This window comes from Spinacia oleracea, chromosome 1, assembly GCF_020520425.1.
Source record: "Spinacia oleracea cultivar Varoflay chromosome 1, BTI_SOV_V1, whole genome shotgun sequence".
NCBI classification, from domain to species: Eukaryota; Viridiplantae; Streptophyta; class Magnoliopsida; order Caryophyllales; family Amaranthaceae; genus Spinacia; species Spinacia oleracea.
In genome coordinates, this window is record NC_079487.1 from 116,188,812 (window position 1) to 116,216,129 (window position 27,318).

The 27,318-nt window shown below is 39.7% G+C and overlaps 1 protein-coding gene across 3 annotated transcripts; it reads right to left on the reverse strand.

The window, feature by feature from the left end:
- Window positions 1–573: 573 nt before the first annotated feature.
- Window positions 574–15,510, reverse strand: LOC110797544 (dol-P-Man:Man(5)GlcNAc(2)-PP-Dol alpha-1,3-mannosyltransferase). Of its 3 annotated transcripts, none has more exons than XM_022002665.2 (14): window positions 15,353–15,510; window positions 14,766–14,989; window positions 14,650–14,684; window positions 14,415–14,552; window positions 13,833–13,901; window positions 5,710–5,867; window positions 5,551–5,617; window positions 5,423–5,476; window positions 4,798–4,886; window positions 1,997–2,113; window positions 1,419–1,534; window positions 1,227–1,305; window positions 1,090–1,146; window positions 574–1,000 (listed from the first exon to the last, which is right to left on the reverse strand). In XM_022002665.2, exons 2-14 carry the CDS (start codon window positions 14,950–14,952, stop codon window positions 829–831), a joined length of 1,338 nt encoding a protein of 445 aa, XP_021858357.1. In that variant the 5' UTR covers window positions 14,953–14,989; window positions 15,353–15,510; the 3' UTR covers window positions 574–828. The 3 variants fall into 3 exon arrangements, with proteins under 3 accessions (XP_021858357.1, XP_056697048.1, XP_021858358.1); XM_056841070.1 differs by lacking the exon at window positions 15,353–15,510 and adding an exon at window positions 15,247–15,348; XM_022002666.2 differs by lacking the exons at window positions 14,650–14,684; window positions 15,353–15,510 and having other exon boundaries at window positions 14,766–14,908.
- Window positions 15,511–27,318: the final 11,808 nt, after the last annotated feature.

The window sequence follows — 27,318 nt, forward strand, 5'->3', positions numbered from 1 at the left end:
TTTTGTCTATCTATATGGATTTGTTATTACTCGTAGTTAGGCGGCGCGCCATGTTTGCCAATAAAGGCTAGAATTATGGCAATGGCGATAGTATATGTGAATCTCACAAGTGAAGCCAAGGGGACCGACTGCGTACGCAAGTGGAAAGTTTGACAAAGAATTGAGCTCATCTCAAAGTTTTTTCGAGTCCGGAGAGGACGGGGGTTTTCTTCGGGGCAAGCGAGTTAGCGAAGACGCTTAGACTAATAGATAAGAGAGCGTCTTATCTTAACTGGATCAATCGCTTTGTTGGAACTCTTCACTTTCAAATCCGATTGTTCCCGAAACTCCGGTCCTTTACTCGTCTTTTGAAAGCAAGAACATTCGCATAGAAGATATCCTTGTGAGGGGGAGGACTCTTCTCTTGCTGTAAAAAGTGCTTACTCATGGTCAATCGTGCAGTTGATGATATCATTCAGGACTAGTTTTCAGGCATACGCCAACCATACATACCGCTTTCTCGTTCAGGAATTTCACATGATAATACTGCATTTGTTACCAAGATCTATGACGGGACGGGACCAGAAGATCAGATTTAAAAGTTAGAGCTTGCGCAGCCCGTTTGCCATCACAAGAAGCAATATAGCTTATACAATAGTATATAATTGCCACATTTACTGATTAAACATAGCGTTACACAAAAGAACACAGGCAGCTTTGCTCCAAAATTTTAGTACACCATTGGTACACCTAAAACTCTTTAAAATTGCAAGTCATGTAGCTACTCTCTTAAATTGCAGCCAAGTCAAGAAGCAAAAAACTATCAATGATTTCTATGGTAAATGGACTTCATCTTTTCTTTCGTTTGGCCGGTGACTTGTCATCCATGTAAGGATATTCTGGAGGGGCAATCCAGAGTCCCCATAGTATCATCAAGTGGATGCAAACAAGTATACCAGATGAATAGTTGTTTGACGGATAAACATTCCAACAATATTCAACTGCTACAAACAATGCTATGCTGCAAAAAAAAAAAAAACACTAGATTTAATATTGGCTTCACTCACCACCGTGTGTAAACCTAAAAAAAGAAAAGAACAATCAGATTACCGTAATGGCGTTGGGAAGGGTGTCTTCCACAGCAGATACGGCACACTGAAGAAGTACCTATGATGAAAGAATTGTGTCATGATAACATCTACTGCTAAAAGGAGAATATATTCAGAGAATGGCATGCAGGTATTTACCAGGAGTAGAACTGATAATGTAGTGAGCGGGCACAAATGATACCGATGAAGTTTCCAACAAACATGGTAGTTACAATATCTGAAATTCAAATATCTGAATCAGGGTTCAAGTATAGAGGGAGATTGCAAAAGATGGCATCTATATTTGTCCTATCAATCCCGTACAAGGGAATTACATGGACTACTACTTACGTTCTTCATTCAGTGTTTTCGAGGTTGTGCCATATGCATAAAGTCCCTGAAGAGGGAAGCGACTTACAGTAGAGATGTATACAGAATGCATCACATTAACAAGTCCACCCTCATGCCTGCAAGAAATAACATGATTTACAATACTCTTCATTGAAAAACAAATACTACTAACATTATGAATGTGGTCATCCAAAACAAAATATGCCGCTTCAACTAATTACTTTTGCACTTGAATTCCATATGTAATTTTCTTTTGAGGATTTCAATGAAATAGCACCATCTTTAAAGAGGTCATATTTCTAGGACCAAGGGAGTGCAGATCCCTCTGCTCTGTGATTTTTTTCTGTAAATAGCTAAATTCTATGGTACATTTAGTGATTGCGTTCACATAGCCAAGCCAACAAGCACAGAACATCAAGCTAGCTTAGGATAGTTGACTCCCATTATCATAATCTACATGTAAGGCTGTAACAAAGAAAGCTCATGATTATAGCATTTCATCGGGCATCGGAAATCAATGAGATATAAAAACTATGAACCATTTGTTTCTACCAGTAAAGCAAAATGTGACTTCTTACTTGCACCACTTCTTGTGAGCAAAAATAGCCAACAGTCCGAGATGTAAAATCAGCAATGAAACTGCAAATGCCTTTGAAACAAAGACTGGCTCTGGAACAAATTTGAAGTTAACTGACCTGAAAATGAAGCAAAAGGTGAAGGTAATTAACATCAAAGAACAACAGATAGAAATAGCAAAGAATGGTTAAATGTAGAGATTAAACAACAAATACAACTTTTCATATTCCATCCATCATCAGTGTTATAGAATAAACTGTAAATGCAAATGATTCAAAAGAAGTCCACGGAAAAGAATGGGAGAGAAGGAAAAAGAAGGCTCCAAAAATATATAGTAAGACTGTGTTACCTGGACTCGGATCCCCATACCGGACACACGTACGTGTTCAAGTGTCCGACACGACTATTTGTAAAAACTTGCATGGTTTGGTCCAAAATGAAGTGTAGAAATGTCCATACCCATGTCCGAGTGTCGCAGGTCTAACACGGGTATTTGAGGTAAAAATGAAGAGTCTAGGTAACACAACAGTAAGATGTGACCAAGAAAAGAGGGAAAAAGGCATCAAAGATATACATGGCGCGGATAAGATGTGCTCAGAAGAGCATTCTAAAGGTATATGTCACACTTGCAAGATCTTTTATGTCTACGGAACAATACAGAAATCTCTTGGGGCCACCCAAAGGCTAATTACCACCAGATGTGTATGTGACACTAAAACTAAGATCTGAGGCCCTATCAAATACCATAAGTAATTACTAAAAGATTCATTTCAGACACTGACAAAAAATGGAAGTGTCCCTAAATATAAACCAGGTCAGCAGCCAGAACCGCTCAAATTGGCCATTGACATCATGAAGCCCGTAACAACCTGTCAAACACCATGGTAATTAGTAAAGGCCATAGTCCACGTCCATTCTAAAGCCAATAATCCATCACTCCTAGACGATCTGACCCTGAAAACTCCATCTTAAGACTATAATCCAGGTTCATGAAATACTTTCAACATGTATGTATTGCAAAAAGGAAGCTGGAGGAAACCTCCAACAATCGTTCGGAGTCCAGATGATTATTAAAGATTTTTTTTTATTCTTGCAAAGGTCACACATACTGCTGGGAAGATGCATTCTACAAGGAAGTATCTTAAACTCCAAAGCAGCCGACTAACAATCTAGACAATATTGGTTGTAAGCACCACATACGATGCTGGGTGATAATAACCCTCGTAAACCTATTTAGAACACTAACACTATAGCTCAGCTCACGCCTACAACTCTATGATTCCTTATCTAAGGCCATAGTGCCGCCATACAGAACCTAGAGGAAAGTTTGGTGCCTATTTGGGAGAAACCTCCTACATTAGCTTGCTACTTGTGGAAGATCCATCTCAAAGACACCTGAAACCTAGAGACCGAATATATACTGCCCTTGGAAATCTCTGTGTGAATTCTCCAAGACACCTAGTACGGTTTGGGGCCACATCATTCATCAAGATGATGTATGACACTCGACAAACCAGTGTATAAAAAGCGCAAAGCACACTAAAGCGATATGAGTCCTAGAGCTTAAGCGTAAGCGGCGTGCGCTTCATCGGAGTGAAGCGCACTTTTTAAGAATTAAAGTTTTTTTTTACTATTATGCATATATATCTTACTAAAATAACCACAAAAATATATAAACATAAATTTACTTCCAAAAATATATACTCTTTGGTTTAACAAATATAAAGCATATAACATAGTGTGTATCCAGAAGCTAGGGTCGGCTGCTGTGACTGTTGTCTTCTTCTTTTCTTCTTTTTCCTTTTCTTTTGGACTCTTGGTCTACTCTCTATTGTTAAGGACTAATAGGGAGTGGTCCAAAACACAATAACAACATATAAAAAATCTTTCAACGTAAAGTAATATAAAAAAAAGAATTTCAATGAAGCGCCAAAAGCTTCATGCGCTTAAGCTAATCACAAGAGCTTCGCTCAGACCTAATTAAGCGTGCGTTTTGCCCTAGAGCTTCGAGTTTCAGGACTTAAGCGCCTTAAAGCGCGCTTTTTTAAACACTGCGACAAACACATGTATAACTGTATAAGTACTAGACGGGAACTGACTATATAATTTCCTTGATTTGCCAATAGTCACAGGTCTTTCTTCACACTAAATCCAAATTTCCCACGTGAAGACAACATGTCACATCAAGAAGACCCTTAGAGAACACTAGTGCAAAGTCTCAGTGGAAAATGGAACTAGAATTGGCTTATAAAAGAAGTAAGGCCAACTATTATGATTTTTTGAGCACAAAGTCACACCATGTGCATATTTTTAAGTGATGTCAATTAGAAGAAATCTCTAAACATCAGAATTCAGGAAATACCTATGTGAAAGAACACCATGGTGACCAAACAATAATGTTCAGGTTCTTTTGAGGTTCCCTTTTCCATACAAATCCAAACATGGAAATACTGGTGAAGGCTACCTCCCACAAATCTCAAACAAATGCATTATTGACATTTGACATTTAAGCAGGATACATACTGGGTAATTTTTGTCACACTTTCTAACCTAGCAAGTGAGCCAGCCAAAAATATATTGTATTTTTACAAGTGTGGGTTTAATCAATATGATGATGAGTCAAATCAATATTTTCTGGTCACCAGCTTAACAAGCCTTCTGGTTCTTAATCTCACGCAAAGACTAGATAAACATGTTCACAGACCCAAAAAAAAATTCATTTTGTAGCATGCAACTAGGCATGTTTTCTTCTGTACAAAGGTCCTTAGAATTTCAACACAAAGAGAAAGGTTAAATAAGGTACCAAAAGTGGATAAACACACGTCCGAGATTGAAGGCTCCAGATACATAGGCCACTGGATATGATACTAAGAAAGGAAACCCAAGTAGGATCTGCAGATCCATCACGAATTTGAATGGAGATATCAATGATTAATTGAAATCAATGCACCTGACACAACAGCAGCAGCACTTGTCTTCTTACCTAATCATACAGAACCAGAGCACAAAAAATATAAGCGCGGGAGAATCGTCAGCAGGAAAATATGTTTACGAGTTTAATCAGTATATTCACTTTAGCAACTGGTTGATTCTCGAGCAATACAATTCTCAGGGCTTCAGCACATAAATAAAAGTCAGCTATTGTTTGACCACATGGTTGAACGTGCTGCAGTACAACACTATGCATGAAACTAAAAGAAAATCATGAACTTGTCTAGACCTCTCGGGTAGAAAAGTTGATAAAGCAAACCAAATCATTAAGAGAACAAAAACTACCAGTCGAACAATCAAATTTAAAATCAACGAAGAATTGAAGTTGGGCAATCTGCTTAAGGCACTGAGTAAAATCTTGGATATCTGGATCCGAAGATAATCAATACTATGAGAATCTACCAACAAGTCCATGGCTAATAAATTAAATCAGGCACCTGAACAAATGCAGCTCCTCCAAGAGCCACTATCGTTCCACTGATATCCATAGCCTGTGGCAAAAGTTTCGTAACTTTTAAGCATCAGAGTCTGGAAAAGGATTGTAAAACATAAAGCATATACCTACCTTCAACATGAGTAGTAGTAAAGAAGGGGCAAAGAGTAGCACGTTCATCTTTATTGAAACAGCCAAGCTGCATAAATACGAAGGACTTAGTAAATTAACTCATCTCACGTGTACAGCCTCACATAAGCAAATTCCAAAGTCTGGAGTTCTGAACAGAACCTGAATATTATCAACCCCAACCACCACTTCTGATAAAGAAGAGTTGCAAGTGCAGCATGAAGAAGTGTTGTAGCAATGCAGTCATTGAATAGACGAAGTACAAATATGGAATGCACCCTCTTTGACAAACAAAGCAGGGTAAGAGCCCACCAGGGAAGCTGTAAAGAAGTAACAGTGCAAATTCGGGTTAAAACCCACCAAAAACATATCCCATACGTCATAAATAATAGGACTCACTCAGAACTTTATTCCAAAGTCATAAATAAAAAAAATTAAGTGTTTAGTCGATACCTCATCAAAACAATCTATCTTAACAAAACATGAAAAAAGAACTGAAATGAAAAATATGTCACGTAATTTGCAGTCATGGGTGTATTACAGAGTACAGACAACTCTCACGGTCTAACAGTCTAACCTAATCAGATCTGCTTGAAACTTTGTCCATACAAATGAGAAGACAAGGTGTACATCTAATATGTACATCTTTAAGCCACAATACTGGTTTCAAATACCATCCTAGGTGTTCTGTTTTGAAGCTAACTCATATGAGTTTTGTGGATGACATTTTGGTATTGTGCAAAGGGGGGAAAAACTCTATCACCATAGTTTTGGGAGCTCCTACGATTTTTTCTGATACATCAGGCTTGCAGGTGAGTTCTCAGAAATCAGCTATGTATGTTAGTGGAATGAAAGAGGAGAAAGTCCAAGAGGTGATTAACATGTCTAGTTTCGCTAGAGGGTCTTTACCGTTTAAATACCTACATAATCCAATTTGTTCAAAGAGAATTCCTGTGGCCGATTGTGAACAGAGTTTGGATAAAATGACTGCTCGATTGAGAACTTGATATTCCAGTAATTTATCTTTTGCAGGCAGAGTACAACAACAACAACAACAACAACAACAAAGCCTTAGTCCCAAAATGTTTTGGGGTCGGCTAACATGAATCATCGTAGGAGATCGTCATTGTCACCAACCAAACCAGAAAGGAGCGGGAAGTTAAAAGAATAAACAAGGAAGAGGGAGAAAGTGGAATAATTCCCTTATCTTACTTTCATTAATTCCACTTTCTCCCTCTTCCTTGTTTATTCTTTTAACTTCCCGCTCCTTTCTGGTTTGATTAAAAAATATTACAAGGGATAATAAATAAATAAGTAAAATAAGTACATTTCAAAAGAAAAAAAATAATAATAAATAAAAAAATAAAAAACATAAATAAATAAGTAAAAGTAAAAGTAAGAAGAGTCAAAATGAAAGTTGTATAAGTCAAATGAAGTCATTAATGTATATTCTCTCCCTCCACTCTGTCCTATCCAACGCCACATTTTCCTCAATCCCAAGAAAGCTCATATCATGCTCAATCACCTTCCTCCAAGTTTTCTTTGGTCTTCACCTACCCTTGCAATTTTATCACTTTGCCACCCTTCTAGCATCCTAACCGGGGCATCACTTAATCTTCTGCTTACATGCCCAAACCATCTTAAACAATTTCCCATCATCTTAAACTCAATCGTTGCAACCCCTACTTTCTTCCTAATAATCTCATTCCTCGAACGATCCTTTCTTATATGCCCACACATCTAACGTAATATGCGCATCTCCGCCACATTCATCTTATGCACATGACAATGTTTCACTGCCAGCATTCCGTGCCGTATAACAACGCCGGTAGAATTATCGTGCGGTAAAATTTTCCCTTCAATCTTTGGGGCATGCCTGGATCACATAGGAACCCCATGATACTTTTCCACTTCAACCAACCTGCTTTGATTCTATGAGCCACATCACCATCCAATCCCCCATCCTTCTGGATAATAGATCCTAAATAACAAGACATTTCAGAGCCTTGGACAATTTTCCCATCTAAGGTAATTGCCCCTGTCTATCTGTCTTGGAATCCACTAAACTTAAACTCCATATATTCCGTCTTGTTTCTACTCAACCTAAAACCCCGAGATTCCAAAGTTTTTCTCCATAACTCCAACTTACTTTCCACTCCTTCTTTTGTTTCATCAATCAACACCAGGCCCGGCCCTGGGCATAGGCCAGGAGTGCGGCCGCCTAGGGCCCAGGGCCGTGAGGGGCCCCAAAATATTCCGTGTTTATATATATTATATTGCGCGCAGTACTTAACCATAAGAGTATTGTGATGTAGTGGTTGAATATGTTTTCACATTCCCCAGCAACGTGGGTTCGAACCACGCTTGTTGAGATTTTTTTTATTCTTTTTAACTTTTAATTTCTTTGTTTGTTTTAGTTTTTAATTTTTTAATGTCAAGTGGTTCTCACCCAAAAGATATGTGTTATCCTCTAATAAAACATTTTTTTTCAATGCATAGATTTTAACATTATAAAAATAACAAAATATCAAAATATATACTAGTAGTAAATATTTTTCTTGAATAAAATATTATACTCCCTCCGTCCCGGAATACTTGACCTGTTTTCCTTATCGGGCCGTCCCTTAATACTTGACCTGTTTCTAAAAATGGAAATATTCTAACAATATTATATTATTTCTCACTCCACCCTTATTAACCCACCTACCCCCTACTCCATACAAAAAATAATTAAAAATTCAACCCCTACTCTCCCCCAACCCCACCTCTTAACCCACCTCCCACTAACTACATTAAAATAATACCCCACTATCAACTACTACCTATTAAATTAAATAAGTCAATCTAAGTCCCTTAAACTCTGTGCCGGTCAAACCGGGTCGAGTATTCCGGGACGGAGGGAGTAACTACATTATTTTTTATACTCTTTAACCTTGATATGATTGTGTTAATAGAAGAGACTCAATTAATACATACTAAGAGTAAATTGATAGTAAAGATAAAATATAATTTAGCTTAATTTTTTGTATTCAGTGCTTCGTATTTCCAGTTTATGTTTCTCAGGGATCGTACTTCCTATTATATGGTAGATTAACGTAATTAATCATAGTACGAATTTTTTTTATTGGAAAATAAATTAAAATTTAACGAAATTCACTTCGGTAGCAATGAATTCTTTCAAATTTACTAGATATTTTTAAACAAGGGGCCTTTTTTTTTCTATTTCGCCTAGGGCCCACAAAATGTCAGGACCGGGCCTGATCAACACAATATCATCTGCAAACATCATACATCAGGATGTACCATCTTGAATTGATCTCGTCAATTCGTCCAGCCTATAGCAAAAAAAAAAAAAAAAACAGGCTAAGTGCGGAGCCTTGATGCACTCTAATCGTAATAGGGAATTCTTCGGTCTTACCAACACTAGTTCTCACACTCGTGCTAACCCCCTCAAACATGTCCTTGATTATATCAATATACTTCCTCGGAATTCCTTTCCTACTTAGTTCCCAACAAAGAATTTCCCTGGGTACCTTATGATACGCCTTCTCCAGATCAATGAAAACCATATGTAAATCCTTCTTCTTATCCCGATAATTCTCCATTAGTTGCCTTATAAGATGAATGACCTCCATAGTCGATTTCCTAGGCATAAATCCAAACTGGTTCTCCAAAATCTTCACAGTTCTCTTTAATCTTTGCTCAATAATCCGCTCCAAAAGTTTCATAGTATGACTCATTAGTTTGATTCCTCGATAGTTGGCACAATCCTGGACAATACCCTTATTCTTGTACAAGGGGATGATAGTACTTTTCCTCCACTCTAATCTCATCCTATTACTTCCCCAAATCTTGTTGAAAAGAGTTGTTAACAATACTACCCCTCTCTCTCCCAAGTATCTCCAGACTTCAATAGTGTTGGTTATTCCTCCTAATTTGGGGAAGATATAATTAGTAAAGCCAAAGAAAAAGAAAAGGAGAGAAATAGAAGGAGAGAAGTTAGAAAGCAAGAAACATTTATTGGCAAATTATTCTGCGATAATTTGCGTCATTAGTTTCTTAGTAATAGGTTGGTTATAAATATGTAATCATATTGATAGTTAAATTCATTCAGAAATATAACATTGTAACATAATTCAGATATATAGAAACACGTTACATTTTTAGAGTATACCATCGAATATTAGTTTATATTTCATAAACACTTTGTGAGTTTATATTATATCATAGAGATATAATTGTTAGCCTATTTTGTTTATACACGAAAGGGAAAGAATATTATTTCTGCTGCAAGATTATTTGTAATCATTCCCAACAAATAGGTATGCCATCGGGCCCCACTGCCCTCTTGGGTCCCATATATTTTTCAATGCCATTTCGACTTCTCTCTTTTGAATTCTTCATATAAAGTGTAGGTTAACCATATCTCGAGGGATATTTGTGTCTCCAATATCGCGCCCTTGATCCCCGTTGAACAAGTTATCAAAGTAGAACCTCCATCTATCCCTGATTTCCTTATCTCCCACAAAAACTTTTTGATCAACATCTTTCACACATCTAATCCTCCTGATGTCTCGCGTCTTTCTATCTCTCATTCGAGCAAGTCTATATATGTCCTTTTCCCTTTCTTTTGTATCCAATCTTGCGTAAAGATCCTGATTCACCTTTGCTCTAGCCTCTCTTACGGCCTTCTTTGCTTCCCTTTTAGCCTCCTTGTACTTCTCGTAGTTCTCATCACTTCTACATTTTCCCAACTCTTTATAGCATTCTCGTTTGCTCTTTATAGCTTGTTGCACGACTTCGTTCCACCGAGATGTGTCCTTACTTGGTGGCATGATTCCTTTAGATTGTCCTAGGACCTCTTTCGCCACTCCGTTTATGGTGTGCTCCATTCTTGTCCATAATGAGTCTATATCCAAATCCATATCACCGGCCCAAATACCTTCACTTTCCAACTTGTCCACGAATTCTGTTGCTCCCCTTGGAGTTTCCACCACTTGATCCTAGGCTCCACTAGTGGCCTTCTCCTTATATAACTTCTACCTTGAAAATCAAGTACCACAAGTCTATGTTGGGTTGATGTACTCTCACCCAGAATCACCTTAATTGGTGTAGCACTGTCTCAAAGCAATCCTTACTAACAAGAAGTCGACCTGACTCGTATTACCTCCACTCCTATAGGTTACTAGGTGAGAGTGTCTTTTCTCAAACAAAGTGTTCATTATACCCAGGCCATATGCCATTGCAAAATCCAAGATAGCATTTCCCGTTTCATTCCGATCCCCATACCCAAAAACACCATGAATGCTTTCAAATCCATCGCGACTCGAGCCTACATGTCAGTTGAGATCCCCAACAATGATCAGCTTCTCACTTCTAGGGACGCGTTGCACCACTTCTTCCAAATCCTCCCAAAATTCTTGTCTAGTTGAAGCATCTAGTCCCGCTTGTGGTGCATAGACACTCAAAATGGTTACAACTTCATCCCCTATCACAAGCTTAATACTCATAATTCGATCACTCTTTCGAGACACGTCCACTACATCATCAATATATTATCGGTCAATAAGGATACATACCCCATTCCTACCCCTAGTTTTTCCCGAATACCAAAGCTTATAACCCAATGCAGCTATTTCTCTTGCCTTGTTTCCAACCTACTTGGTCTCCTGCAAACATAATATGTTAATTCTCCTCCTTCTCATAACCTCTACTAATTCGGCTGATCTCCCTGTCAAAGAGCCAATGTTCCAAGTCCCAAAACGCATCCTACTACCCTTACCCTTACCCTTACCCCTAAGCTTACCATGAAACTTTGGATAGTTAACACCACCCTCGGGTGGCGCACCGCTACTGGGCGACGACCTAGCAATCCTTGGATATTTTTCACTACACCCGGGCCTAGGAAGTGTAGTGCGCCCTTGCATATTTGACACCACCCACAGGTGTAGGGGTGGCGCGCCGCTTCTGGGCGACGACCTAGCAACCGTCACATATTTTTCACTACACCCATGCTTAAGAGGTGTAGCGCGTCGCTGAGAAGGGGACGCCCCCACGATATTCCATTGTCGATTCATCTCATGATATATGATATGTGACTTAGTTTTACCGTTGGCCGCCACCAACCTACCGCAACCCTCCTCCTTTATCTGGGCTTGGGACCGACAGTGAATGCCGCATACGCGAAACTCACAAGTGAATACCGCATACTCAACACTCACAAGTGAATGCCGCATACGCGACACTCACAGGCGGAGAGAGTGCAATTAATAAATTCTGTCCCCATCAGTATTCACATCTATTGGGCTCAAGTAATGGTACATTGGTACTACCTACAACTATTTTGAACAGCTTTATAAAGATAGTACTACCTACAACTATTTTGAACAGCATTATAAAGATAAAGATATGCAGGTACTTCCTTTGGTATGGGAATAATAATGCAGGCTCAGGTGTACTAGCTTAGGATCATGTGGTGTTGCCAAAGAGTGCTAGTGGGTTAGGAGTATGTTATATTGTGAGGTGGAACCAAGCTGCAATGGCAAAAAAAATATGGGTTGTTTCCACAAAGCAGGATAATCTATACAATACAGGTAAATTGGATCCATGTTGTCAACCTACACTCCAATAACTGGTGGAGCTACAGTCATCGAAAGGATTATGGCTGGTATTAAAAGAAAGTTTGTGAAACAAAGAAGATTTCACAAACGGAGAAGATGAAATCACTTTTTACACAGGCTCAGTTAAAGTAACAAGTAAGTTTCTCCAAAAAGAAGACTTGCAAAGCTATTGTCTGATGTCCCAACAAGAGTTCATTGGGATAGAGCTGTTTGGAATAGATTGAGTGTGCCTAAGCACAGATTTATTATGTGGGTTGCAGTTTGGAAGAGACTTAAAACAAAAGAGAGATGGTACAAGCTTGGCCTGATTTCTGATAATCTATGTCAGATTTGTGGTCAAATGATAGACTCACATGATCATTTATAATATTTTTCCAACGTCATTTTAGTACTCAATGTGTGATTGATATAAAATTGGCTGGGAATAACCGGGGAACCGGAAAATGTGAATCTATACTTGACGTAATGAGATGGATTCAGAGGAAAACAGTTCATCTGTCAAGAGGAAGGTCTGGTTGGTTGCATTTGCTTCAATTGTGTACACAATTTGAATGTCACGAATGAAGCAGTCTGGAATATGAAGGTTATGTCTGTACGGCAGAATAGCATACTACTCAAATGATGCAGAATACAATTAATAGCAGGGTCGGACAGAATTTACCAAAGAAAGTTACCGATTAGACAAGGATTGGTTATATAGCTTGTAACGTTTTGTTGTGTGGTGTATAAAGATGTTTTAAGGTTTTTTAATTCTAGTGACTGCCTGTTGGGAGAGTGTTGTACTGCCTAAAGGTGTTAGGTTGTTTTCGTTTATGCAGGTAATACAATTTTGGTTACAAACCCAAAAAAAAGGGAAAAAACTAGGGTCTGTGGCCATTAGAATGCAAGAGAAGTGTTCAGAGTGATTTAATTTACAGCATGACAAACTGCTCATCGCACATATCAACTCAGACATATGTAAATCATTTCAGAGGTATATACAAAACCCCTAGTAAAAATGAGTCAAATGCAACTCAAAAAGCCTCATATCACATTTCACGTAGGTATTTCAGTCTTTCATTTCAGATCAGCAGACATACTGATATACCCGTTAACATGCAAACAAATCCCAGTTTGCTTCTAAAATCCATTTGAAGCAAGTAGATTAAAAAATTTGAATAGCAAGCTTTTCCTATTTTCTTTTAGCTCATAAATAAGCTCTTCCAATTTTCCCCAATCTATTAGCAAAATAGCAAGTCAAGCAGAAACGTTGAATAAGTAGAAAGTAAATCGGAGTCTAATGCGACTATTTGACATAATCAGCCAACTTCCCAAAAAAACTAGACTGCTGTGCTGTCGCTCTAGATTTTCTCAACAGAAGATCCCAATAAGCTCAGCCAAATCCTGTAAACTTGAGACATTCCAGCCACAATTCGAACACTTTTCTCAACTATTGCATAACCCTGACCTCATTTCAAAAAGAGTAAAAGATAAAGTAGCCTAGAATTCTCAAAATCATGTAAAGAGTTTAAATTAAAGTAAAAAAAATTCACGGCTTAATCAACTTCCTTGTAGCCGTTATAGGTATTTATCAATTCAGTGGCCGGAGCAAAACCAACTATATACAGCATATCAAGCATTAGAATTGAGTGAGTACAAGACTTACAACAGGAGGAAGAATCATACCACATCAGTTTTGATATAGATGAAGAACACAATTGCAAGGTTAATTATGTACAGAGCACCAAACAAAATCTGCAAGAACAACAAATTTAGTGTGAGTCAGTAATACAGTAGCCCACCTAACCAAAACAAAAGATGATGCGGGAAAAAGGGGACTTAAAAAGGATAATTTTTTGCATCCTTGCATCACATAAACTAAAGTGGTCACAGATTCCACCACATAAAATATAATTCAAATTATTATCAACAGATTAAAAATCACTTTCAAAGATTGTGGGTAAATGTTTTTACCATAAGTGTTCACAGTAGCTTCTGAAGCATTGATATGAGAACTACAAGATGTATTTACCAAAATACAATAGATTCACCACCCTCTTTCCCGTGTGTGGTCAGTGGACTATTGAGGTAACAGAGAGAAATCGGATACCCATATTCTTACTTTCTTATAATTAGCAGATGACAGAATTATGTCATTATAAGCCATAATACTATAAAAAAGTAATGAACTTTCCTTACTTCCATCTAATTCTAAACTGTTGACATGATCAGCAACATATTAGCTTAGATGACAGCGAGAAAGAAAACCTGAGCAGGATGGACTAGTCCTCCTGTGATGTACTGAATGGCTGTATATACATAAAGAAAACCAGCTGGATAGACGAGAGGCCCCGTGTCACCTTCTATGTTACTATAATCTCTCTCTCCATTAAGAAACTCAGATACCTGTTTGGCAGTGATACAAGTCAATAAAGCAATTACTACAGAAGAGTTCTGCTAATTTGCTTAAAATTTGACTTTTAAATGCTTTAAACATACACACCTGTGACATGTAAGCATCCCAATCAATTTTTGTGTCTGAAAAAGAAAACCGGAATCTCTTAAAAAAACCGACCAGCAAATCACACAACAAAGAAGCATGATTTTGGATGGACTTACATGGGACATAAGCAATTATAAACAAAATGAGAACAGCATCAAACACAAGAAGAGCACAGGCAAAGATCCCGGCTAAATTTTTGTTAGGTCTATCCAATAAAGTCGTGGGAGTTTTTGATAGCTCGTGTCCTGTCACAGAACTAGCTTCCGGAGATTTCCTAACTTTTGATCTTAACTTGTCACCCATATCTCCCTCACCAATCTTCCAGCTCTTATACCTTCAGCTGCCAACCACATTACACAAATAAATTACTGATTTTTTTCAGACATTAGGCTTAAGTGGTCCGAAAGCATCAAAACTGATGTAAAAACTGATAAAATTATACCCCAATAACCTAATAATTCGAACTAATTTAACCATAAAGTTCATATTTTTAACCAGATAATATCGTTAAATTCAATATCACAACCAAAAAATCCCAAAAATCGAATCAACCCAAGTCAAATTACCACAGAAAAAAAATAAAAATGATAAGCATACGCAAAAGCAAAGCCGTCGGAAAAAGATTGCGGAATTTGTAAATCCAAAACTCATACGGAGTAATCACAGTGTCTAAAACCAAATTAACGATTAACCAACTGAAAACCTGGAAATTGGGGTTTTCCGGCAATTGCCACAGAAAATTGAACTGTAAGGTCTGCTGCTTTCTCCGTCTGGCGACTTTGCGTAGCTTTCGGTGCAAACTGTAATCAAGCCCTTTCTTTGTCCTTCACTTTGTTTTGGAGCTAAAAATTGAGCTAACTTGAAAGTTTTTGTTATTTTGATGGTAAATTTTGTTTTTATTTTAGGTAATTTACCAAAAATAATCTTTTATAACTTAAATATTGCGAGAAATAACCTTTTAATTTTATTTTATTTAAAAGAAAGACCTTAAACTAAAAAAAAAAAATCGAAAAACAACTTAAACCTATTTTCAGGCGTTTGACTGAGAAATTCCAGCCATTGACTCTTCAATTTTGCTAATCATACCCTTTTCCCTCCAAATTTCCCTCTTAAAAGCAACAATAACCCAAAAAAAAATTATTTGACTTCTTTCTTCTTTCTGTTCTTCTTCCTCCAAACTCAATTTCCTCTTCCTGCTCAAAAACATTCGTAGAAATTATTGGTCCAAGGTTGTTTTTTTCTCAATTCAATCATTCTCCAACGTTGTTCGACTATCTACATCTACATTTTGGTAAGTCTGGTGTATTAAATTTGTGGAATTGTAATGTAGGAAAGTTAAGTTTTTTCCCCCCCAAGTGTTTGAATTGAATTGATTTGGCTGAAATTAGTGTGAGAGAGGGCCGACAAAAACCCAATTCAAGATCTCCAAAGTGTCGTCACTCTTCTGTTATTCCCTTCTTCTTCTTCTTCTTCCCTCTGAATCCCCTTTCTACCGTTCTCTCTCCACCAATTGCTCACTTGAAAACCCCTAATTCAAGAGTTAAGAGATATATTGAGAGATGAGTGCGTAAAACTATCAATTTTAGGGTAGAATCACAACATGGATTTAAGGAGAAATGATTTGTAGACTTGTCTGGCATTGAAGATTTGTTTCTATTGCATATCTTGAATTGCTAACTTGTACGTGGATTTTGGATTGTGTTTGTTGTTGAATTCATTGGTTATATTAATTGTACCCTGCTGCGAATCTATCAACATGCAAACTTTCATGAGAATTCTTAATTATATTTATGTTCTTTGAATGAAAGGTATAATGTTTGTGGCAATAATAGAATTCGATACTTCCAATTATATTTATCGGAACGACTGTTCTAGTGCTGAAATGTTTGAATTTTCTTGAAAGGATTAGGACTTTGGGATGATGACTAAAGAGTCTGGTGGTGATGGTGATATGTGCATTTTATATAGAGTTTTTACCCCCGTCCCTTAGTACTTTTCTGCGTTAAATGAGCTCTTAGGAGCCATCTATACTAATATATTAAAAGGCGTTCTTAAGAACGTATACGTGTCACATATACCTCGCCTTATTACACCACGTCACCACTAACCAGCATCATGACATGTCATTGACAACCAAAAAACATGTAGTAAGGATCGAACACTAGACCTCTTTGTTAAACGTGCAACATCCAACCATCTTAACCAACTACAACTCATGTTATATATTTCTATATAAACATTTATGTTCTTTTTACAATAAATAACAAATTGAATAGGAGTGAATGCAAGAAAAGCGAATGATTACTTCATTTATAAATGTACAATTATTACTTTTCTAGATTAAGCCTAAAAAAAAACTCTGGGTAATAGAATGTAATATATAACGAGTAAGTGGTTGAATAATTATAGAACATATTACATGCACTTGGGGTAATAGAACATGGAGTTTCAGCTTGAGAAGGTGGTTAATCGGGCGCTAATCTTGTGTGTAGCCCCATAATTCTATGACGACACCATCTACACGAACACATATTTACAACAAATAAAGCCGAATAAAAGTCAAAATCCGGGGCAACGCCCGGGCCACACACTAGTTTTTAGTACTAATTTGTGTCATGAGTGCGCCTTGAGTTTCAGGATCGTTTAATGAGAAATTAGCCTTTTTAGGCTCGTTTCATGATGATATGGGCCACTACACGGTTCTCGAGTAGGTTCGGGATGATCATGGTCGACCCTTGGGAGCCTAGGATGTCTATGATTGAGCCCGGAGAGTCAGACTTGGTGCTATAAGTGAAGAACGGTGCATTTCGCTAATCGCCCTACGACTGGAGGGCGAATGGAGAAAATATGGCGAGCAAAAGGAGTATTTATACGCTTCAGCACGTGCGCGCCCGATCGGGCGGGCTTCTCCCGGTGCCCATCGGGCGCCCATCCTGCCGCCAAAGTGAGGCTTTTTCCATCCGCCCGATCGGGCGAAATTTCGCCCGATCGACCTGACTGCGAGCCAAAAGCCCGATCGGGCGGTCGTCTTCCCGATCGGGCGACGATAACATCCAGCGCTTTTTCGCTTAGTTTATTTCCGGTTTTGTTTGGCTTTATGGGCAAGATTATAAATATAGCCCTTAGTCATTTTGTTGAAACAACTTATTTCCTAGTTCTAAACACTTAGTTTTATTTTCAGCACTTGTTTTCTTATTCTCTCAATTGTTCAAACACTTAGCTTTATTTTCAATTAAAAATTCAAGCTTTCATTATTCGTTCTTCGTTCCCTTAGGTACTATTTCTTACTTTGCTTTATTATTTTGTTCTAATTATGTTTCCAATTAATATGTTTGCTTTAGTTATTTCAATTATGCGTGAGTAGTTCTATTCTAGGGTTTTGGGAATCCATGAACCAATATGAAGGGATGATTAATTATTGTTCATTATTGGTATTAGCTGTTAATTCCTATTGATTGCTTCCATTTACTTCGCGATTAGATTTGCGCAGGTCTAATTGTATTAGTCTATAAGGATTTTCCCTCGCTATCTAGCAATATCAAGTTAAGATTCGAGAGATGCAATTTGATGTTTAGGTGACAGGCTAAAGTCGTATTACCTAATCAAAAATAACCTAAGGCCCACTAGCTAGGTAGCAAGGGAAGTCAGGATCGAATCCACAGGGAAACAAGCGTTCTTTCTACTATCAATTAATTAATCTAGACTATTGTGAACAAAGTTGGTTGATGGTTTGTATACTAAGACTACGAACGAATATTAAACAGGAATGAATCAATATATTAAGGAATCTAGGGTATAGGTTTGCCAACAAATAATAATCCAGGACATTGAACAATCACGATAATCAACAAAGTAATTAATTAGATTAGCATGCTCTCTCAAGTCGATACTAATCATAGACTTGGAATTAACGGGCTCTCGCTACGTATTAACTCTAATTCTACCTATTGACACAAGCCTAAACATCAAATTGCATCTCTCGAATCTTAATTTGATATTGCATAACTACCACAATTAAACCTGCGCAAATCTAATTGTATAGTGAAATAAACCAATCAATAGGAATCAATTACAATGCCAACAGTCATAATCATTCAATCATCCCTTCATATTATTCATGGATCCCCAACCCTGGAAATTAAACTACTCAAGCATGTTGACAATTAACAAAGCAATAATCATAATTGAAAGCATTATTAAAGCAAGACAATTAATTGAAATAAGAATTAATACCTATTTGAAGAACAAGGGAATTGAAAGCTTGAATTTTTATTGAGAATTAAACTAAGTGTTTTTGCATAAACTAGAGAGAAAATTAGGCTAAGGGAATAATACTAAGCTTCAATACTAGAAAATAAAGTTTCCTCTAAAAACAATTAAGGCTTGCTTATATATTTTGCCCAAAATAAGGCCTAAAAAACGAAAAGAAAACTCGCGCATAAGTGCTGGGGGTTGGCGTCGCCCGATCGGGCGTCGCTTCGCCCGATCGGGCGATCCACTCGATAGTCGGCCCGATCGGGCCAAAATCCGCCCGATCGGGCCAAAATCCGCCCGATCGGGCGGATTGTGAACTCTCCATATAGCCTCCAGATTGACCGCCCGATCCGGATCGGGCGAGCTGCGCCCGATCGGGCGCGCGTTGATGAATACAGATTGCTTATAATTCCGCCCGATGGTTGCATTTCGCCCTCGGCTTCCAGGGCGATTTGCAATCTTCAATGTAGCTCGCCCATATCACTGAGTCTAACTCCCGGGGCTCAACCATAAGCATCCAGGGCTCCCGAAAGTCGACGATGGAGGTCCCGAACTTCTCAGACTCATATAGTGGCCTAGATCAACAATGAAACGGGTCTAAAACGACCAATTTCTCATAATCAAACCTGAAACTCAAGGCACACTCAATAACACACATTAGTACTAGAAACGGCTCCTAAGAGCACGTTTGACACATAAAAGTACTAAGGGACGGGGGTAAAAATACTATATAAAACATGCATATCAAACCTCCCCAAGCTAGATCCTTGCTTGTCCCTAAGCAAGGAAATCATCGATGAACACAAAACCAACTTCACCCCCGACATAATTCAAAATGAAAAACATAATTCGAGGCAAAATCCAACAAGCATGCATCAATGTTAACCAATCAAATTCATTCAACCGCCAATCCACGTCAACAATCGTCACGCAAAGAGAACCACAAGTGTACAATGGAATTCAAGACTAGTGCTCACACACTCGTCACTCATTTATGTGGCGGATAAAAAATGTACCCGTTCGCTCCCCTCCCAACATATATGTGTACAATGCCCTCCCAAACTCACAACACTCGTGTGTCTAGAAAAACATGCACTCAACCTAGTAGTCGACTCGGAATGTGTCATGTTATAACTTGCATTGATAAACAACTACTTTCACATTAATACAACTCTATGCGCAAAGGTCGGAAGGTCTTTCAAGCTTGTAATGATAGGCTTAGGTAAGGGTGCGGTAAATTTGGGTAAAATGTGAGCTTAAAGCCTCGGCTTTGGGGAGCATAAATCCTAGCAAATCCATGATCAACCACACATGATGACCACAATCTCCCACTCAACACATGAATAAGAACAACAAACAACCACACTATACTTTCTTGCCTTGATTTCACAATTATAACCAATCACTCATGAAGATAAGAATTTATAATACCGGAGTGACAAAAGCTTGAATTATCTTGAGAATAACGATTTTTTTTTCTTCTCCTTTTTTTTTCTTGCTCAATCTCATTTTTTTTTCTTTTGGATCCTTCACACAATTTTTTTCTTTATTCTCCTCATCTCATTCATTTTTCTTTTCATTTTTTCAACAACAATCATGATAAGAAGAACTTCCCTTTTCAATACTCAATATGCTCAAAATGTACCACACTACAACTCCCTCACCTCACTACTATTAGCTCCCCCAAGCTAGGCTTGGGACTAGCTAGTAACCAATGGGGAATTTACGGGCTTGTAATGTGGTTAGTCACCGAATAAATGGCACAAGCACAACATGGGTAGAAAAAGACGGAACAAACGTATCTAATTTCATCTGAAGGCTACCTAAATAGAAAAATGTCTTCGTCCTCCACAATGTGCATGTATATGAGTCATAAAACATTACTAATAGTTGCAAACCAATACTCAAAATCAATGGCACACCAGGAAGCTATCACACATCCTAACCAAGTCAACTAGTCAAGCACCAAGTCCACAAGTAGTTAGTCGGAGTTGACTCATGTTTAGGCATCAAAACAATCGAACATCAAATCATGGCTAACACATCTACATTGCCCATCATCAAACACCAAGAATCAAAACAATTTTCAATCAAAGGGGCACAGGGAAGCATGATTTTGCACTCATCGGAATGTATTTTTGTATTTTTTTTTTCTCAAAGCAATAAACTAATCTAGAAAGCATTAAACACACCAAAGAAACACACCAAAATAAAGAAATGCGAAAAGAAAAGAAAAATATACCTACAATGTACAAGTAATGTGAAACCCTCCCCAAACCAAATCAGACAATGTCCTCATTGGCTCAAGGGTATCGAACCAACTCGATCTCATCTCCATCATTGACGGCCATTGCCGCCATCATCATCATCATCACCATCATCACGGCCACCATGCCCACTAGGACCCGCTCCCCACCCTCCGTACTGGGTGGGTGTGAAGGTGCCCATAGAACCCGGAGCTCCATATCCCTCCGCGGGATAGGTATACCAGGTAGGGTGCTCGTAATCTGGGGCAATATAGCCCTGCCTGGCATACTGATCATAAAATGGGAACAAGGTCCTCTGGTGATCAGCTGTGAACTCCCGGAACCCGAGCTCAAGTCTGCTCAACCTCTCATCAATGGACCCCTGCTCCTCATGCTCTACCGGGCCACCCTGGGGCCTCCCCGTGTCTCGACGCCCCCTCCTGAAGTAGGTGCGAGGCTCTGGCTGGTACTGATGGGGCTCTGGCTGAGGGTCAGGCTGAGGCTGGGGGTCAGGCTGAGGCTCTTGCTCAAATCCAACAAATAGATAATGAGCCTGACCGGGTCTGAAACTAGTGCGACCCTGAGGGTCAGGCAAGGTGAAAAGCCTGTTACCCTCGAACATCCAGTACATGGCTCCCGGCCTAAATAACCCATGCTCCCCCTGTAGCCTACGGAGTCCAGCAAAATAAGCCAAATCAAGCAGGTTGCTACCCAGAACTGGAATCTGGTTAGCCTCAGTAAAGTTGGCCGTGGCCATGGCTATGTGGGTGATCAACCCACCAATGGTAATTTTGGTAGTGTGTGTGGAAGTGGCTATGGAGTAAAATTGAGAGGCCATGTGATGTGCAAGGTTCGTTTTGTAGCTCTCCTCTCCTTCCGAAACGTAGCCACCTAGGATCTCTAGCTCCGTACTCCTAATGTTCTGGGTTTCATCCCTACCAAAGATTGTGAATCCTAGGAACCTGTAAAAGACAATGGGTACCGGGTGTTGTATCTTGGAAGCATGAAAATGTTGCATACTCCCGGGATTAGCATTGCCCGTAAGCTTTCCCCACATGGTGCAGTTATTATGGGTCTCCTTAGGTTTCCTACTATATGTGGTAGACAATCCAAAAATCCTACCAAAATCAGATAAGCTCATGGTGTAGGTTCGGTTCATCACACGGAATTGAACCGATGACACGGTTCGATAGCCATCCCTCCCTCAATTTGAGGTGCATGAATCGTGCTCGTTGCTCCTCCGTAATAAAGATGACTTCCGGAAAATCCGTGTCGGGCTCGAATTGCGGCGGCGGAGGTGGTGGTGTCGGTTCCCGAGCTCGGCTCGTGGAAGCCTCATGTTGATTTCTTGGTACCCTCGTGCATTTCCTTTGTAGTCGGTTGGCCATTGATGAACAATCTGATTTTTTTTTGAGTTTTTGAGCTTTTTGGGTGAATTTGGGGATTTTGTGGGGATGAGAGAAAACTCAAATCGGTTAGGTGTAGGTTGTAGAGGATGATGAGAGGATGATTTTGATGAAAAAATTGTTGAATTTGGTGGAGAATTGAGGGAGATATGGTGGTTGGAAGTTTTTGGAAGTTGGGGTTTAATGGAGGAAGTGAGAGAAAGTTAGGTTGAAGATGAAGAGGAAGTGAAGAAAGAAAGGGGGGAACCGTGGTTTATTGATGAAATCGCGTCTCGCCCGATCGGGCGACATTCCGCCCGATCGGGCGGGATGCGAACCTTTTCTTTTCATGCGTGCGCGCCCGATCGGGCGCACCTCGCCCGATCCGGATCGGGCGATTTGCGAATGCTCATTTTCTTGACTTTTTCCTGCCCAGAATCATCCTTGACTTTTCCTCGAAAATTTCATCAACCGCCCGATCGGGCAAAATAATTTCGCCCGATCGGGCATTCCACTCGCCTTCTGCGCTCGATCGGGCAAACAACCGCCCGATTCGGGCGTTCCACTCGTCAGACCGCCCGATCGGGCAAAATAATTTCGCCCGATCGAGCATTCCACTCGCCAGACCGCCCGATCGGGCATGCTGCGCCCGATCGGGCAGAAATTAACTGCATGAAACTCATCGTGCGCGCCCGATCGGGCGCACCTCGCCCGATTCGGATCGGGCGGTTTGCAGCGTGCTTGGCCTTGTGCGTAATTTCACTTTCTCGAACTTGGAGCTTTAGGCCTGCACATTATTAAACACCCAAACAGCGTAATGCCCTCTTCTCGCCTCACTAACACCAAAAACAATACTTAAACACACTTAGGTATGGGAAATACTAACTAAACACACAAAAATAGAATAAAAAAAAATCAAACTTATACTACTAAAGCGATAAAATACGGGTTGCCTCCCGCAAAGCGTTGGTTTATTTCTAGGTCCCGCTCGACCTTGTTACCTTGAATATGCAGTCTATGAGGCGGAGGGATTGAGGTGATGGACCTCAACCACTCCTACAGTAGCCCCATCATGGTACAACTTCAGACGTTGCCCGTTGACCTTGAATCGTTCACCATTCTCATTCTCTACTTCAACAGACCCAAACTTGCTTACCATAGTCACGGTGAACGGCCCAGACCACCTAGACTTAAGTTTTCCAGGAAATAACTTAAGCCTAGAGTTAAAAAGTAGAACCTTGTCGCCCACCGCAAACTCTCTATGAAAAATGTGATTGTCGTGCCACTTCTTGGTCTTTTCCTTGTAAATCCGGGCACTATCATAGGCTTGTAGTCGGAATTCATCGAGCTCACCCAATTGAAGTAACCGCTTCTCACCGGCTAGCTTTGCATCCATGTTGAGCTGTTTGATTGCCCAATAAGCCTTGTACTCCATTTCTACTGGTAAGTGACACGCCTTGCCATACACCAACCGATACGGGGAGGTACCATAGATGTCTTAAAGGCGGTTCTATATGCCCATAGAGTATCATCTAGCTTATCGCTCCAATCTTTCCTAGACTTCGCCACCACTTTCTCAAGGATAGATTTGATCTCTCGGTTGGAGACCTCGACTTGACCACTCGTCTGAGGGTGGTAGGCTAGCCCAGTGCGGTGATAAACCCCATACTTGCGCAGGAGCGCATCCAGATGCCTCTCATGGAAGTGTGACCCTCCATCACTGATCAAAGCGCGCGGAACCCCAAATCTAGGAAAAATGATCTTCTTGAACAGGGAGATGACTGTCTTAGCATCGTTAGTAGGTGAGGCAACGACCTCCACCCACTTTGACACATAATCTACAGCAACAAGGATATACAAGTTACCCTTGGACGATGGGCATGGTCCCATGTAATCAATTCCCCACACATCAAAAATCTCAACCTCAAGGATCCCGTTCTGTGGCATCTCATACCTCCTCGAAATAGTGCCGGCCCTCTGGCACGCATCACAAGCCATAATAAAAGCCTGTGCATCCTTGAACATAGTAGGCCAGTAAAAACCGCATTGTGACAACTTAGCGTTTGTTTTAGACGGTCCATGGTGACCACCATAAGGTGAAGAATGACACCTACTGATAACACCTTGAACTTCCCATTCTGGAATACAACGCTTGTACAACCCTTCAGCAGTCTCACGAAACAAATAAGGGTCGTCCCAAAAGTAAAACCGGACATCATATAGGAATTTCTTCTTCTGTTGATATGAAAGATCGGCCGGAAGAATTTTCCCCACAATGTAGTTAGCAAAATCTGCGAACCATGGTGACTGGCTGACAAGTGCAAGTAAATGATCATCCCGAAATGAGTCATCAATCGGTGTAGATCCCTTACCATCGTCATACCTCAATCTAGACAAGTGATCTGCAACCACATTCTCAGCCCCTTTCTTGTCGCGGATCTCTAGATCGAACTCCTGTAGCAGTAGTATCCATCGAATAAGCCTAGGCTTGACTTCCTTCTTAGAGAGCAGATACTTAAGGGCCGCATGGTCAGTATAGACTATCACCTTGGATCCAATCAGATAGGTGCGGAATTTATCCAAGGCATAGACTATAGCTAGAAGCTCCTTCTCAGTAGTAGCATAATTAACTTGAGCTTCATCTAAGGTCTTACTTGCATAATAGATGGCATGTAAAACCTTCTCCTTTCTCTGACCCAGAACTGCCCCAACTGCATAATCACTTGCATCACACATTATCTCAAACGGGAGATCCCATTCGGGAGAACGAATGATGGGAGCGGAAATCAGTGCCTGTTTAATCCTGTCAAAGGCTTCAAGACAAGCATCAGTAAACACAAACGGGGCATCCTTGAGGAGGAGCTGGGTAAGTGGTTTAACAATTTTAGAAAAATCCTTGATAAAGCGGCGATAAAACCCCGCATGACCAAGAAAACTTCTAACACCCTTCACATTAACTGGAGGGGGTAATTGTTCAATCACTTGGACCTTAGCTCGATCCACCTGAATGCCCTTATCAGATATCAAATGTCCCAAAACCACCCCTTCAGTAACAATGAAATGACACTTTTCCCAGTTCAAGACTAAATTGCACTCTTCACATCTCTTCAAAACTTTAGTCAGATTTAGCAAGCAAGAATCAAAAGAAGTACCATAGACGCTAAAATCATCCATAAACACTTCCATGATAGACTCAATAAAATCAGAAAAGATACTCATCATGCAACGTTGTAAAGTAGCAGGTGCATTACACAGACCAAAAGGCATCCTACGATATGCAAAGGTACCATAGGGACAGGTGAAGGTGGTCTTTTCCTGGTCGTCTGGATGTATGGGAATTTGAAAGAAACCAGAATAACCATCCAGATAACAGAAAAACTTGTGACAGGCTAGCCTTTCTAACATTTGATCAATGAAGGGAAGGGGAAAATGGTCCTTTTTAGTAGCAACATTAAGACGCCTATAATCAATGCACATGCGCCAACCTGTGACTACCCTAGTTGGTATCAACTCATTTTTTTCATTTCTCACCACAGTTGTCTCCCCTTTCTTAGGCACTACCTGAATAGGACTCACCCACTTAGAATCAGACACAGCATACACAATACCCGCATCAAGCAATTTCATAACTTCAGCTTTTACAACATCTTGCATGACAGGGTTCAAACGACGCTGGGGTTGGATGCATGGTTTATGATTCTCATCTAGATGTATCATATGCATACAAAAGTCAGGGCTAATACCCTTTAAATCATCAATGCTGTACCCAATGGCCTTTTTGTGCCTTTTCAACACAATAAGAAGTTGGGATAACTGGTCTGCATCAAGTGCAGTACTGACGATCACAGGGCAAAGTTGTTCATTATCTAAAAATGCATACTTAAGGTTAGCAGGAAGAGGCTTAAGTTCGGGTTTCTTTACCTCTTTAACAGAACAAACCGGCCGAACTAACCTCTTCAATTTGGTGCTCTCCGGCTCGGATTCTTCACCATTAAGAGCCAACTCCAGAGCATCCACTTCAGCACTCCAAAAACTGCTATCACCTGCAGAAGACTCACAACAGAGCACTGTCTCCAAAGGGTCTCTTTCGAGAACTTGGGAGACGTTATCACGAGTAATAAAATCAACTACATCTATGCGATAGCATTGTTCCTCCTCTAGCATGGGACTTTTTAAGGCACTATTCAGATTAAAAGTCACCTTATCATCCCCAACAGACAATGTCAATTTCCCACTTTTAACATCAATTACCGCCCCTGCCGTGTGAAGGAAGGGTCTACCTAAGATTATGGGAATTTGAGAATCCTCATGCATGTCTAATACTACAAAGTCTACAGGTATATAGAATTTACCTACTCTAACAGGGACGTCCTCTAAAACACCTAAGGGGTATTTGACATAATGGTCGGCCATTTATAGAGTGATGTTGGTAACCTTAAGCTCACCCATATTCAGTTTAGTACAGACAGACAAAGGCATGACAGACACACTAGCACCTAGATCACATAAGGCTTTATCAATAAACACGGTGCCAATGTTACATGGGATGGAAAAACTCCCGGGGTCCTTAAGTTTAGGTGGAGACTTGTTTTGCAAATAAGCACTACATTCCTCAGTGAAAGCTACAGTCTCTACCTCACAAAAAGCACGTTTCCTGGTCAAAATATCTTTCATGAATAGCATAAGCAGGAACCTGTAAAATTAATTCAGTAAAAGGAACCGTTACCTGCAAATTTTTGACCACTTCCAAGAATCTGCCAAACTGCTTGTCTAGCTTATTCTTG

Bases quoted from the DNA above. Each gene is read 5' to 3' on its own strand.
- LOC110797544 (XM_022002665.2), bottom strand. From the start codon at position 14,952: ATGGGTGACAAGTTAAGATCAAAAGTTAGGAAATCTCCGGAAGCTAGT. The intron at 5,868-13,832 runs GTATGATTCTTC...ACTTCTTTACAG, and splicing joins TCTATATCAAAACTGATGTG to CTTCCCTGGTGGGCTCTTAC. The intron at 1,147-1,226 runs GTAAATACCTGC...CTTTCATCATAG, and splicing joins CATTATCAGTTCTACTCCTG to GTACTTCTTCAGTGTGCCGT.